The 13,350-nt window shown below is 43.1% G+C and overlaps 1 protein-coding gene across 1 annotated transcript in view; it reads left to right on the forward strand.

Moving 5' to 3' along the window:
* Positions 1–10,072, forward strand: part of brsk2a (BR serine/threonine kinase 2a) — a 463,140-nt gene extending 453,068 nt beyond the window's left edge. Inside the window, exons 19-20 of the mRNA XM_070442906.1 lie at positions 1,251–1,340; positions 8,542–10,072. Of these exons, the coding sequence (XP_070299007.1) occupies positions 1,251–1,340; positions 8,542–8,744 (293 nt within the window). The 3' untranslated portion in view covers positions 8,745–10,072. The remainder of the gene's footprint in view (positions 1–1,250; positions 1,341–8,541) is intronic.
* Positions 10,073–13,350: the final 3,278 nt, after the last annotated feature.

Here is a 13,350-nt window from a genome sequence, read left to right on the forward strand (position 1 = left end):
TATTCCAGCATGATCAATGAACCCAACAGCACGGCCAAGGCACAAAGGAGTGGGTCAAGAAATAGCCACATTAAGGTCCGGAGTGGCCTAGCAGGTCTCCCAGATCCTTTAATTTCCCACAGGGAAAATCTGGGAAGGGAGGGCTGAAGGTTCGAAGTTGACCAAAAGCGTGCACAAGTCCTTCTCGAGAAACACTTAATGACTTTGGAAGAAAGATCTGCAAAGAGAAGGTGGGTACAAAAAACTTTACTCTCCTGAGATGTGTGGCAAAACCTGTTGGCCCAACTACAAGAAACCATCTGACCTCTGTGATTGCCAACAAGGGTTTTGCCACCAAGTACTAAGTCATGTTTTGCAGAGGGGTCAAATACTTATTTCCCTCATTAAAATGCAAATCAATTTATAACATTTTTGACATGCGTTTTTCTGGATTTTTTTGTTGATATTCTGTCTCTCACTGTTCAAATAAACCTACRATTAAAATTACAGACTGATAATTTCTTTGTCAGTGGGCAAACGTACAAAATCAGCAGGGGATCAAATACTTTTTTCCCTCACTGTATGTAGACACACTTGCAGGCAAGTAACACACGCACACACACGGACAGATAACAAAGACAGCCCACAGGTACACACACCCACACACACACAGGCAGACAAGCACAAACACATGCAGGCACACTGCTCCTAGGTGTTTGTGTGTGCATGTATGTGTGTGTGTTTGTGTCTTTCACAGTGTGTGTGTGCTCCATGGGACCAGATTGGAGGGAGAGGACACTTTCCCTGGTACTAATCGTAGGCCATTTGGATCCCGCTGCTTCTCTGATGTCAGTGGTTACAGGAGACCGCACGCAGTCACACTCTCTTTTTCATCTCCACGATCTATCCTAACACTCTTCCCTCCTCCCCCACTCTAACCCCCTTGTTTTCTTATTTTCTCTCCACCCTTCTCCTTTCCCGTCCTCTCCTGACCTCTCCTCTCTTGACCCCTCCTTTGTTTTTCCTTTCCCATTCCATTTATTCCTTACTTTTCCTCTTCATTTCTTTACCCTTTTTCCTCCCCTTTCTGTCTTTCTCTTAATTTGTCTCCTCCCCTGTTTTGCCTTTTTCATGTTCCTGTGTACAGTACCTTTGTGTGTGAGTACAGAATGACTAACCTTGTTCTCCCCTTGTCTCTTGCAATCGTGTGTGTGTGTGCCTGCGTGTGCGTATGTGTGTGTTTGCCTGTTTGTGTGTGTGTGTGTGTATAGGACCCAGCCGGCGCTTCAAGCGGGTGGTAGAGACAATTCAGGGCCAGTTGCTAAGCACACATGACCAGCCGGGAGTTCAGCAGCTTTCTGGTGAGTTGAACACGCCCCCTTCCCCCCCACCAATACCCCCATCACCCTCTCTCCTACAACCCCTCACTGCTAAAGCTAAGCTAGCACTCCTCCCCTACTCTCAGCCCCTTTCTTTCCCTTTCACCCCCTCTCTGCTACAGCCTCCATATATTGCATGGCCCTCACTCCACCAAGTATGGGTAGAGTTTCCTCCATAACTACTGATCTCAAGTCAGATGTTTTTTTATGGTCCCTTAATGGTTATAAAGGATCAGGGGTAGGATAATCTGATCTTGAGCCCTAACTGCCATTGCTCCATGGCTCCTCGCCATGGTAACGTCAAAGCAACCACAATGCACCTCAATAAATTGCACTGCCACTACATTGAGATGTAGAGGGATCACACTCTCTAGCTAACTCTATCTCTTTTAAACCCTTGTCACTCAAAATCCCCACCTCTTGTAACCCTTTTTGCTGCCCATACCTGCCATTGACTAGACCACAGCTATCTGGTTAGATAGTGAACTTAGAGGACAGGTCAATGTAATCCTGGTGCTAGGATCTCCTCCTCTATCTCCTCCTCCCTCATCCAGAGAGGTTTTACTCTGCCCAATGAAAACAAGCCCACGAAGTGAGGATTTTTTTTGTATGGAGGTCAATGAGAGAGTGTCAAATTTGGTCAACAAAAAAATGTAATTGCTAATTTGCTACATGAGGCTTATTTGATTGAACTGAAGTTTAGTAATGGTTAGGTTGTTACGAATACACGGATATAGTAAGTGGACGCACGTGACATTTCGGCAACAAAGTTGTCATAGAGATAGATAGAGTACTCATCATGGATATAACCCATTTTAGCATGGACATTGCCATGGAGGGCTTCCACCATTTTAAAGCTGTCAACTGGGTGGGGGTTCCTATGAGTTGGGAGCAATCAGCCAAAGAAAAAGAAAAAAATCACCTGCTTAAAAATGGAGATGGCACTGCCCATGCTGTCACATATGCTAAAATGGCACAGATGAGTCCTCTATCTATCTCTATGGCCTGTTGTTCTAACGCGTATCTGCCCTCTTATCGGCTAGAATGGCCCCACCTGATCTCGCCTCCCCCCTGTTTTTCCATTGTTAGAGCGGTCACTTGAATATCTTGTCAATATAATAGACAATCTTCGCCCATCTCTTGTTTTATCCATGAGCCATTTGGCCAATAATAAGTCATCCTGTCCCGAAGTGCCTACCACATAGATCTCTTATAGACAATAGAGATGTCTATAAAGATTGAGAGAAGAAAATAAAAGACACTCCTCTGTCCTCCTACTCACCTTCCTCATGGCCTTCCTCATGTCTTATCCATCCATCGCTATCTCTCGTGTGTGTGTGTGTGTGTGTAAATATATATATATATATCCTCACCATCCCAAACAGATGTGCCCGAAGGCAAGCACTCTGGTGCTACCAACTCTCTCAAGTAAATGCACTCCCACTTCTCTAGTCATCACACACACTTATAAAACTCTTGGAAGAACTGATTTGATTTAACATTAAGCACAGTTGGTGAAATACTTAAAATTGTACAGGGTGCGAACAGATGACTGACATTTCGACTCTCAGGAAGACGTCAGTAATCTGTTCACATCCTGTACAATGGATTAAAGCGAGCAAAAAAGAATGTGGAATTCTCCAACTCCTTTTTACCTCGAATTAGTCATTTTTTAAAGTTTTTCTTGGTAAGCCATTCTCAGAGAAATAGTACAATTAAAATAAACTATTCATCTCGAATAAAGACTAATAAAGATTTTTGCCAGCACTTTACTAGCAGCATCCCATAGCAGGGGTTTTTACTGGGCTTAGGACCAAATGGCACCCTATTTCCTATTTATTGCACTACTTTTGACCAGGGCCCATAGAGTGCACTATATGGGGAATAGGGTGCCATTTGGGACTCAACTAAGGTGTAGTAGAGCCACTGGGTCAGTGGCACTATCTGAAGTGGCAGGGGCCAGTAATTAGCAGAGAACTTGGCTTTGCATAATAGCTGGCGGACAAAATACTTAACCAAGGCAGCTCGTTATGTCTATTAATCACCAATAAGAGCAGTCTCGAGGAGTGTGTGTGTTTGTGTGRGTGCATGTGTTTGCATACTTGTGTGTGTGTGCAGCATACCTGGCAGGGATTTAATGTGTTTCTCAGAACAGATAAAAGGGGGAAAAGATGGGGATGGAAGGATGAGGGATGGTGTTGAAACAATGAACCGTCCTGTCTGTCTGATGTAAGCCTCTCTCCTTTCATCCTTTAGATTCATCCTTTAGATTTAGTCAGCCACCAATTGTGCAAGTTCTCCCACTTAAAAAGATGAGAGAGGCCTGTAATTTTCATCATAGGTACACTTCAACTATGACAGACAAAATGAGAAAAAGAAATCCAGAAAATCACATTGTAGGATTTTTTTATGAATTTATTTGCAAATTATGGTGGAAAATAAGTATTTGGTCAATAACAAAAGTTTATCTCAATACTTTGTTATATACCCTTTGTTGGCAATGACAGAGGTCAAACGTTTTCTGTAAGTCTTCACAAGGTTTTCACACACTGTTGCTGGTATTTTGGCCCATTCCTCCATGCACGGAGGAATGGGCCACCTGGAGGCGGCCCGTGAGGAAGTCCAGAACCCAGTTGCACAGGGTGGGGTTCAGACCCAGGCTTAATGATGGAGGGTACCATGGTGTTGAAGGCTGAGCTGTAGTCAATGAACAGCATTCTTACCTAGGTATTCCTCTTGTCCAGATGGGATAGGGCAGTGTGATGGTGATTGCATCATCTGTGGATATATTGGGGCGGTATGCAAATTGAAGTTGGTCTAGGGTGTGCGTCATTTAGTTAAATTACCTTTGCTTGCTTGGTTACAGAAACAATGGTGGTGCAGGGCTCTCTAACCCTGTTACTGGAAAGCTATCTTCTTGTCAGTTTTCACTCAAATCCCATTTGTAACAAACCTGATTTAGCTTATCAACCAGCTAATTATTAGAATCAGGTGCATATATTTGGGTTGGAGCAAAAACCTACCGGACGGTGTCTCTCCAGGACCAGGGTCGAAGAGCCCTGCTCTAGTGTACTGTACATCCACTCAGTGAACTGTTCCAAGTTGTGAAATGTTCAACCTAGAGATTTCTCTTCACAACTTTGCTGAATAACTTTATGATCCTAAGGGTTTCGAACTGTTGCCTCGATATTTTGGAGTGACTCTGGATTTCTGTCATAGGGGTTTGAAGATGTTTCTCGTCAGTCCGAAACAGTCTGAAACGGTGTTACTGAAGTCATAGAAGGCTAGTGAAAGTTAGTGTCCTCCCAGGTTTTAGAGCCCAGTATAGTAGCAGTGTGTGAGTGTGTGTGTGTGTGTGTGTCCTTCATCCTGCTTCACAGTATATGGCTGTCACAGTTGTGTCCGGCTCTAAAAGGTTAGTGGTTCAAGGTTTTAGAGAACTACATAAAAAGGCCCGCAAACACCGGCCTGAATTGCCAACTTTTAAGTCGTTTTGGAGATCATTCCACATGAGAAAAAAAAAAACTAAAAGCAGATTTCCCTAACGAGCTCATGGTAATGGCTGAAGAGGAATTAGTGGAATGGAATCAAATACATGGTTTCCATGCGTTTGATGCCATTCCATCTCCTCCGTTCCAGCCATTGTTATGAGCCGCCCTCCCCTCACCAGCCTCCACTGCTTCAGGGGTAGCCGTCTCTGAGCCCGGGTCTGGTAACTTATACGTCTGAAGGTTAACAATTTTATGCAAGAGGGCTTTATGGGCAAAAAGAGAGCAATGCATCGAGACTTCATTAGAGGGCAAGGTTACGTTTTGATACAAATTGCAATGATGTGTGCCGAACCTATCACTCGTAATGAAGCACAATGCGCTATGATGAACTGTGACCTTTGGGATCAATACAGTGGCAGCTGCATTCATATAGATGATTTCGCCATAGTCAATTACCGGAATGAATGTTGCCTGAATTATTTGTTTTCTGCTATTTAACATGGAATAAGCCTAATGTAATTCTGAATTTCTTAACCAATTCATCAACATGCTTTTTGAAAGATAGATTTTCGTCAACTCAGATTCCCAGATATTTATAAGCGGGGACACGATCAATGAGGTCACCTTCCGAAGTACGTATACATTTTTACGTGATTTGGAAAACGACATATACTTGGTTTTACCTGCATTAAGTACTAATTTCAATTCAATAAATGCTTTCTGCAGGGCAATAAAGGCAGATTGAAAGGAACCGCCGAGTGCTGAAGCACAAGACGTGTGAAAGTAATCTGTCCTCGGTTGCAACACACACTACCGAGTTCCAAACCGTCTCTGGAAGCAACGTCAGCACAAGAACTGTTCGCCGGGAGCATCATGACATGGTTTCCATGGCCGATCAGCCACACACAAGTCTAAGATCACCATGTGCAATGCCAAGGCTGGAGTGGTGTAAAGCTCCCATTGGACTCTGGAGCAGTGTGAATGGAGTGATGGCAGTCTGACGGACGAATCTGGGTTTGGCAGATGTCAGGAGAACGCTACCTGCTTGAATGGTGGTGGAGGAATAATGGTCTGGGGCAGTTTGGGGAAGGCCCTTTTGTGTTTCAGCATGACAATGCCCCTGTGCACAAAGCGAGATCCATACAGAAATGGTTTATTGAGATATGTGTGTAAGAACTTGACTGGCCTGCACAGAGCCCTGACCTCAACCCTATCGAACACCTTTGGGATGAATTGGAACGCCGACTGCGAGCCAGGCCTAATCGCCCAACGTCAGTGCCCAACCTCACTAATGCTCGTGGCTGAATGGAAGCAAGTCCCCGCAGCAATGTTCCAACATCTAGTGAAAAGCCTTCCCAGAAGAGTGAAGGCTGGTTATAGCGGCAAAGTCAGGACCAACTCCATATTAATGCAGAGAGGAGCAGAAATCTGCAGCKAGAAAGGATCAAGCAAAGGTGTCTTGAAAGGTGTCTAGCACATCAGAAGAAGAAATTTGTTGAATTGAAAATAAAGATTAACTAGAAGTTGACAGAACTTTCATCAAGCCAACTAGAGGCTGATTCAACTTGCTTAAAAAGAGAAAGAGAGGAATTTCCATATTTTGGTGCGTTAACTGTTTTCCAAAATTTTGATGGATCACCGGCAGTCTGAGATAGAACTTAAAAAGTAGAAGTTGACACAACTTCCATCGAGGCAACTGAAGCCTGGGAGAGGGGCATGCAGTCAACTGGCTAACTAGGCTCAATTAAACCACAATTGATTTCAAGTAAAAAGCCCGCCGACATAAAATGCTGATTAAAAGCATCACTTATCTAATTTTTCTCAGCAATGGTGCCAGAGTCTAAACAACTTTCTTAGGCAGGGGAAAGAGAGGAATTTCTACGCTTCAGTGCATTAACTGTTTTCCAAAATTTAGATGGATCACCAGCAGAGTCATAGATAGAAAAAAGTATCTAGATTTACCTTTATTGATTGAGGTAGTGCGTCTACAGAGTCCGTTTTTCTAGCCTTGGACCAGGCGTGATTTCTCATCAGAAGATCTGAAAGTTCTATAGAGAACCAAGGATTTGTTTCATTTTTTTAACTCTAAGGCGTCGGAAGTGTTTGTTTGCCAGAGGGATAAAAATAGATGAGAACAATTCTAGAGCTAATTTTAGGGTCAAGCATTCAGCTGTCAGAGTAAAACATATCATGAGGAAAAATGTGTGGGGAAAATGTTTAAAATGACTTTTCATAATTATATGAGGATCAGTGTTAATGTGTTTGGTATCTCTAATACATGCAATAGGACAGTGATCACTGAGATCATTAACAAAGACTRCACTGTACTTGTGGGTGATATTTGTCAGAATCAGGTCAATCAGCGATACGTTTGCTGGATTTTTGACATTAATCTGTGTGGGTTTTGCGTTCAGTTGAGTCAGGACAAATAACGTCATGACAAATATTGTTAAAATGGTCTGAGTCCGGGGTAGGCTAATCTAAGTTAAAATCCATAGAGCCAACTAATTCAGATGACAGGGTTAGCTAGCTACACTGGATAAAGCCAGTCATGAGAATATGCTGATCATATTTTGGTTATAATAGTTAAATTGGTCTGCTTTTTTTAAATTTAAACTTTTTACCCCTAATTGGAAGTTAGTCTATCCCATTACTGCAACTCCCGCACGGACTCAGGAGAGGCAAAGGTCGCGAGTCATGGCAAAGGTCGCGAGTCATGCGTCCTCTGAAATAGGGCCCTGCAAAGCCGCACTGCTTCTTGACTCACTGCTCGCTAAACCCGGAAGCCAGCCGCACCAATGTGTCGGAGGAAACACTGTACAACTGGCGACATAAGTCAGCGTGCATCTGCCTGGCCCGCCACAAGGAGTCGCTAGAGTGCAATGGGACAAGGACATCCCGACCAATTGTGCGGCGCCTTATGGGTCTCCCGGCTGCAGCAACACAGCCCAGGATTGAACCRGGGTCTGTAGTGACGCCTCTAGCACTGCGATGCAGTGCCTTAGACCGCTGCGCCGCTCGGGAGGCCTCAGGTTGAATATTTACTGATGATAATACCCACGTCCAATTTCTAATCACTCTTGAGCGATCTGGCTAAGGATAGCACTCAGTATAGCCTAAAGAGCTGGATTTGCTAATACGTTATAAAAAAATATATATTTAAAAATACACTGCAGTCGTTCAGTCATGTACAGACAGCGTTTGTGTTTTATTTGAAATTATATTTTTCAAATAAATGATTGATTCAGGCTGTCATTCGCTGGCATGCTTCAGGAATGTTGATCACGTGATCACCTATTTTGTTAAACAACTGCTAAAATATTAAATATTGTATTTATAATTACCATTGTACTGTATATGGTAAAGAGCAGTCCAAAATGTTGCTTTCTCCTATAAAGCTCCAAGCTTTACCACTGACCTAAATTGACCTACATCCCYCTCCTCATTGGCTAGACCTGACAGTGATGTCATATTGTGTTGTCTTTTATATGTTGAACACACACACATTCACCCGACGTGGCTGTCACAATGTCCCTCACCCTCCCTCCATCTCTCTCCCTCGTTCTCTTCCCCACCTTCTGTCAGTCTCTCTAGCCTCCCCTTCTCGCATAAACCCTAATGTTCATTGTTTGTTCTCTCTCTCTTCCTCTCCCTCTCTCCCCGTTTTCTTTGCTTCCCGTTTGTGTACCTAGGTAGCCCCTTGAATAACTTCTTTGACGTAATTGAAAAACTTTTTTCAGAGGAGAAGAACGGCCAGGTGCCTCACCACCAAACCCCCGCTACCCCAACCACCCGACATTGCTCCTCTTCCATGCGAGAAGATACAAAATGTCCGCCCGCCACGGGCCGAGACAGAGTCAGGATGGCGTCCATTGGGACACCGGAGGAATCCTAGACCAGGAAACTGTAGTAGCAGTAGAGCCAAAATGTTAGTTAGAGCTAAGATGAAGCATTAAAGATCCAAACCCGAGTATCACTTTACCCAGTCTTATCAGGGGTTTTGGAAAAGTGGTCAGAGACTTGACAATGACAAAGCTAGCAGTACTGTAACTGGACTCAATATACTTTTTGTATGAAGGAATGACTGTGTACATATAGAGAATTTGAATCAAACAGATATTTTACCAAACCCACACACACACAATCTCCCCTCATCTTAACATAACCCCCACACACACACACACACCTCACATCACCCCATCTAAGCGTCCGTGCCATTTTGTGTGCTCCCCCTCCCCCACTCTTTCGATCACATAATGGCACTGTTCGAATACTTCATAAATACATCCTTGAAGTAATCACAGACCTGAATTGGTTAGATTGGTGAAAGTAGTAGGGTGGTAACCCCCTGCTTACATCTATCAAATCACTGTGCTTACCTCAAGGAAACGAGGAAGGAAGGATCCATTTCTGTATTCGTACAGGGCCATTGTGTTCTCGCTCTTCTGCTCACCTGTGTGATGACTTGACTTGTTTCTACTACCAGGAGTTATCCAGAAAACCTATTAGATCCTCGTCCTGCCTCCCTGCTCCACTCCACCTATCCTCTTTCTCCTTGGCCATCACTTCAACCCCCCCCCCCCGTCTGCACACCAAGAGATGGACATTTGTTGACTGAGCTGGGGACCGCTTTTCAAGGGGCTTCCTTCGCTACCCCGATCAGCAGTCCCCGAGGGAGAAAACAGCAATCCATATCCCTCTGATACACAAGCATGTTATACACATACAAATGCACACACACACTTTTATTCCTTCACAGGTATACACACACACACACACACACACACACACACACACACACACACACACACACACACCTTCCACCCGCCTACTAACCTCTCCTATCCCCTCATATAAATGGAGATTATTAAGCATTTAACACCCAAACACACAATCTCATTACACAAATAAATACACGCTCCCCTTCTCACACACTATCGCACAGTATGCATAGACAAACTCTGGGATGTAATAACAAAATTGACAGAACAATGAAGTGACCAAGAGGAGAAGCGAAGGAGGATGAGTTTGTCGATATACTGTAGTATCAACAGCCGACGCGGACGCTTGCTGGATTGTAATTGTTTCTCTTTTTAAATGTACTTCCTCTTTCTTTGTGAAGAAACTGGATTTAAAAAATACTAAATGGATGTTTATTAGACTCAATACCATTGCTGCAAATTGACTGGAATTTCTATTTCAGAAAGCAAGGGGTGTATGCAGTATGGGTTGGAGGGGGGGGGTACGACTTGATCTGGGGTACGACTTGATCTGTGGTTAAAGGGGGGGGGTACGACTTGATCTGGGGTTGAATCCCTCCACCCCCTGGGGAGGGGTGGAGGGATTCAGGGTGGAGGTGGGTATTGGGGGTTATCTAAATGAATGATCTATTCTGTTGTACAGACTGAATTCATTTCTTATGTAAAAAGGAAATGTCTAGTTGTGACACAGTGTTTAGATATACCAGTAGGACCAGGTTTTACAAACTTGCGTTGCCACACTTCCCTTTTTTCGCCCCCTTTATTTCGCCCTGTATTTCTGTTTATATGGTCATTTAGGATTATGAATTTGTTTGATTTGATCTGAGCAAGGTGTACATGACTGTATTCACCAAGTTTCTACCCCTTTTCCCCAGAGCACTTTGTGTCATTTGTCATGTACAGTATACCTATTTTAGTCTTTAACTACCAGCAGTAGGAGTTTGAGGAGATGAAAAAAAAAAGTTAAATGCAATTGTGGATATTTTTGTATTTTTCCTTATTTATTCATATTTGTTCATTTTCTCTGTTCCGTTTCCTCATTTGTTGTTGTAACCTCACTATTTATATGAAAGAAAAGCTGTTCGATCAGTTGAATGTGATTTATTTATTTACCTGCTTGTATGTTTGCAAACGAGGCAACACACTTTTGTTCGGTCAAATATTGAATTTTTTTCTTTCCTTTGTCTGACTTATAACAGAATTATGTGAACATTGATGAACAACAAGTTGCAATGTATTTCTGTCCTAGTGTTCAAGAGGGAGGGGGGAATACTTTTGTTGTATATGTTTAAAGGTCCAATGCAGCTGTATTTTTTTTCTCAACATCAAAATATTTCTGGGTAACAACCTTAATGTGATTGTTTTCAATTAAAATGATCAAAAAGAAACAAAAAATTGCTTCTTAGCAAAGATACATTTCTCAAGCAACAATTTTACGAGGACTGTCTGGGAGTGGTCTGAGTGGGGAGGGAAAACTGAAAACTAGCTGTTATTGGCAGGGATGTTTGGGACACTTTCTTAAGGGTCTATTAACTAATTTACCGCCTGGTGATGTCACCAGACAGGCCAATACTCCATCCCACTCAAACAGGCTGAAATTTCAGGCAGTCTTTTCAAACAGCTCTTACACTAAAAGGGCATTATCATGATTTTCACAATTTCACAGTATTATTCTAACCTCATAGTGTGGAAATATATATAACATACAGTAAATCTAGATTTTGACTGCACTGGGCCTTTAAGAAAAATTATTTTACCAGTCATTTAAGAATGTAGAATTTAGCCTCTTTTGGGGAGAAATATTGCTTCTATTGATATTTGTCCATTTCATCTAATCATCATGTGTGTAGACCAGTTAGAGGTGTCAAACAACTTCCTCATCCACTCTTCTTCTCTTGTACAGTACATAGACAAACATGGGGGTTGAAATGCTTCGTCTTCTTCTTCTACACTGGAGATATTCCTGCTCTTATGCTTTTATCTTGTATTGCTGTGTGCATGTAAACATGAGCTTTTCTTTGCATGGCTTTAGTGGTAATGCCCCCATAGAACTCTCTCACTTTCTTTCCCTCTGCCCTTAGCCTAACAATTATCTCTCTTTCTCTCCTCATGTTCAGCCTCCACCACCTCTTCTTCTCCCCTCTATCTTTCCTTGCCCCCTCCTCTCTCTCTTCTTCTCCCCCCTTCTCTTCTATCTTGTGCACAGCATTGAGTGATGCTTCCTCTTGCTCTGTCCGTCACTCTGTAAGGCTGTAAGGGAGGAAGCGCTGAGGGCACCGGGTGCTAGGGGGAATCACACAGTCCTGGGAGGAGTCCCAAATGGCACCCTATTCGCTACGTAGTGCATTATTTTTGACCAGAGACCTATGGGTCTTGGTCAAAAGTAGTGCCCTATATAGGGAATAGGGTGCCATCTGGGACATACTCAAAGCGTTAACGTGTGAAAAGGGGCACCCGCATTGCTGATGTTTTGGCGGTGTCGGAGGTGTAACTTCGTTGGAGCTGTCAAATCAATGAGCAGTAACTCTTGATCATTGTCACGAAGCCACACCCATCAAACTCGCGTTAGAAGTTCAGAACAACAGTGAATATTTGTATAAACCTTGCTGTCTGTCTCTCCGACATTTGCAACATTGTTTCAATATTCTAATTCGATCTCCAGCTGTCCCATAGTATTGAACGTGTCAGGAGTCGGGACGAGACAGACAGGCAGGTAGCTTTCCTCAGCCAGTCGAAATCATGAACCAGCATAGTATAAGAACGTTGCCAGCCAGTATGGCAATGGAACATTTAGAACGAACGGCTGGGTCGCGTCCATAGATACAGAACAAAAAGACTGAACGACTGGGTCGCATCTCTGGCCAGCGAACCGATAGAACGAACGACCAGCTGTCTTGGGTATCAACCCTAGATTTGTTTAGGAACTATATTTTGTGGAAGGATAAAATAGTATGAAAAGACTTCATCAAAATAAAGATAATGAAATATGTCAATCATTATTTGAATAGGTTGGTAATAAGGAACAGTCACTATTCATCTTGTGTACAGTAGTTACAAATCTCTGAACTCATTGCTATGCAATTAAAATGCAATTACCGAAGTATTATGTAACACAATGCTAATAAAATGTTGCTCCAAAATGTAACCAAAAGGTTTTACACAGGTACAAGAACAGTTTCATGTTAAGTGTTACTGAGAGCGCTAACATAACCATTTCTATTAGGTGTCGAAAGGAAACTAAACAGTACAAAACTGCCTTCTTAAATCAACTACAGCCGAGGTAGGTTGAAAATGATGTTAGTTTGCATTCTGTATTCTGTTAGTTTGTGTTCTAAACTACCCCTTTAAAGATGGTGCATTGTGTGTTTGAAACAAGAACACTTACCCTCAGGAGGACAAAGAGGTTCGAAGTTGTTTTTTGCTAAGCATCCAACTTGCTGTTTGCAAATGGCTTTGAATTCTCTGCAGTATTTTCAGGTGTGCTAATGTAGCGGATGTGAAATGGCTAGCTAGTTAGCGGTGGTGCGCACTAATAGCCTTTCAATCGGTGACGTCACTTGCTCTGAGACCTTGAAGTAGTGGTTCCCCTTGCTCRGCAAGGGCCGCGGCTTTTGTGAGCGATGGGTAACGATGCTTCGTGGGTGACTGTTGTTGATGTGTGCAGAGGGTCCCTGGTTCGCGCCCGGGTCGGGGCGAGGGGACGGACTAAAGTTGAACTGTTACACTAACATTTATTGCCGT

The sequence above is a fragment of the Salvelinus sp. IW2-2015 genome, linkage group LG4q.1:29 (genome assembly GCF_002910315.2).
Source record: "Salvelinus sp. IW2-2015 linkage group LG4q.1:29, ASM291031v2, whole genome shotgun sequence".
Classification (NCBI taxonomy): domain Eukaryota; kingdom Metazoa; phylum Chordata; class Actinopteri; order Salmoniformes; family Salmonidae; genus Salvelinus; species Salvelinus sp. IW2-2015.